Source organism: Oxyura jamaicensis, unplaced genomic scaffold (genome assembly GCF_011077185.1).
Source record: "Oxyura jamaicensis isolate SHBP4307 breed ruddy duck unplaced genomic scaffold, BPBGC_Ojam_1.0 oxyUn_random_OJ71387, whole genome shotgun sequence".
Classification (NCBI taxonomy): domain Eukaryota; kingdom Metazoa; phylum Chordata; class Aves; order Anseriformes; family Anatidae; genus Oxyura; species Oxyura jamaicensis.
In genome coordinates, this window is record NW_023310490.1 from 3,590 (window position 1) to 4,723 (window position 1,134).

General features: G+C 70.6%; 1 protein-coding gene across 1 annotated transcript in view; it reads right to left on the reverse strand.

Annotated features, from left to right (window-relative positions):
- The window catches only part of RCE1 (Ras converting CAAX endopeptidase 1), a gene marked incomplete at its 5' end in the record, with an annotated part of 1,994 nt that extends 865 nt beyond the window's left edge, over window positions 1-1,129 (reverse strand). The window contains 4 exons of the mRNA XM_035314207.1: window positions 150-228; window positions 298-381; window positions 464-566; window positions 1,056-1,129. Of these exons, the coding sequence (XP_035170098.1) occupies window positions 150-228; window positions 298-381; window positions 464-566; window positions 1,056-1,129 (340 nt within the window). The remainder of the gene's footprint in view (window positions 1-149; window positions 229-297; window positions 382-463; window positions 567-1,055) is intronic.
- Window positions 1,130-1,134: the final 5 nt, after the last annotated feature.

Consider the following 1,134-nt stretch of genomic DNA (forward strand, 5'->3'; position numbering starts at 1 on the left):
GCCCCCATGCACCCCCAAAACCCACCCCCTTCCCCAAACCTGCCCCCCCACACCCTTCAGAACCACCTTCCCCAAATCCTTTCCCCCCCAAAACCCACCACTGTGGCCCCCTAAACCCGCTGCTGCCCCCCTGATCTCCCCCCCCTTACCCAAAGCCCCCCTGATGCCGTCAAGCCAGCGCCAGGGGCAGTCCATGGAGAGCTGGATGAGGGGCCCCAGGAAGAGGACCTGGGGGGGCAGGGGGGGTCAGGAAGGGTCGAGGGGGGGCCATGCTCCCCCAGGCACCCCCCTACCTACCATGGTGAGCAGCAGCGGCAGCAGCGTGGCCGGCACCAGCCCCTCCAGCCGCAACCCCAGCAGCGCTGGCAGCGGGGTGTCCGGCTAGGGGGGAAAAAAAGGGGGGGTCAGCAAAATTTGGGGTGCTCCCCCCCCCAAAAAAATTACAACCCCCCCTCAAGCTCACCTTGATGCCCGTCAGCTCCTTCCAGAGCCAGACGAAGGCCGGGGAGAGCCCCGACACTACCAGGACGCTGGTGAAGCGGCGCTTGATGACAGACGGGTGGTCCCTGCGGCAGGGGGTCAGCGGGGGAGCCCCACGGAGCCCCCCCCAACCTAAAGACCCCCCCCAAGCACCCTCAATGCCCCCCCCCACCCTCCAGCACCCCAAAGACCGCCTCTCAAGGGCCCCCCAGGCTCCTTACAGCCCCCCTCAATCCCAGGATCCCCCCGGTGCCCCCTGAGCTCTCCCCTGCCCTCCCCCGTAGCTCCCCACCCACCCTCCGGTACCCTCAGCCTCCCCTAGACACCCTCCCGGTGTCCCCCAGCCTTCCCCCGATCCCCCCCCCGGAGCTCTCCCCCAGCCCCCGGTACCCCTCAGCCTCCCTCAGGAGCCCCCCGGTACCCTCTAGCCCCCCCCGCTGCCCCCCAGTCCCTTCTGGAGCCCCCCCGGCGTCCCCCAGCCAACTCCCTGACCCCCACCGGAGCCCCCCAGACCCCATCCCGGAGCTCCCCGGTGCCCCCCAACCCCTCCCGGTGCTCCCCGGTGCCCCCCGTACCGCGGCAGTGGGCTGCCCCAGACGTAGAGGCTGCCCACGTAGGAGCAGGCCAGGCTGAGGCAGGCCAGCACGGCGGCCC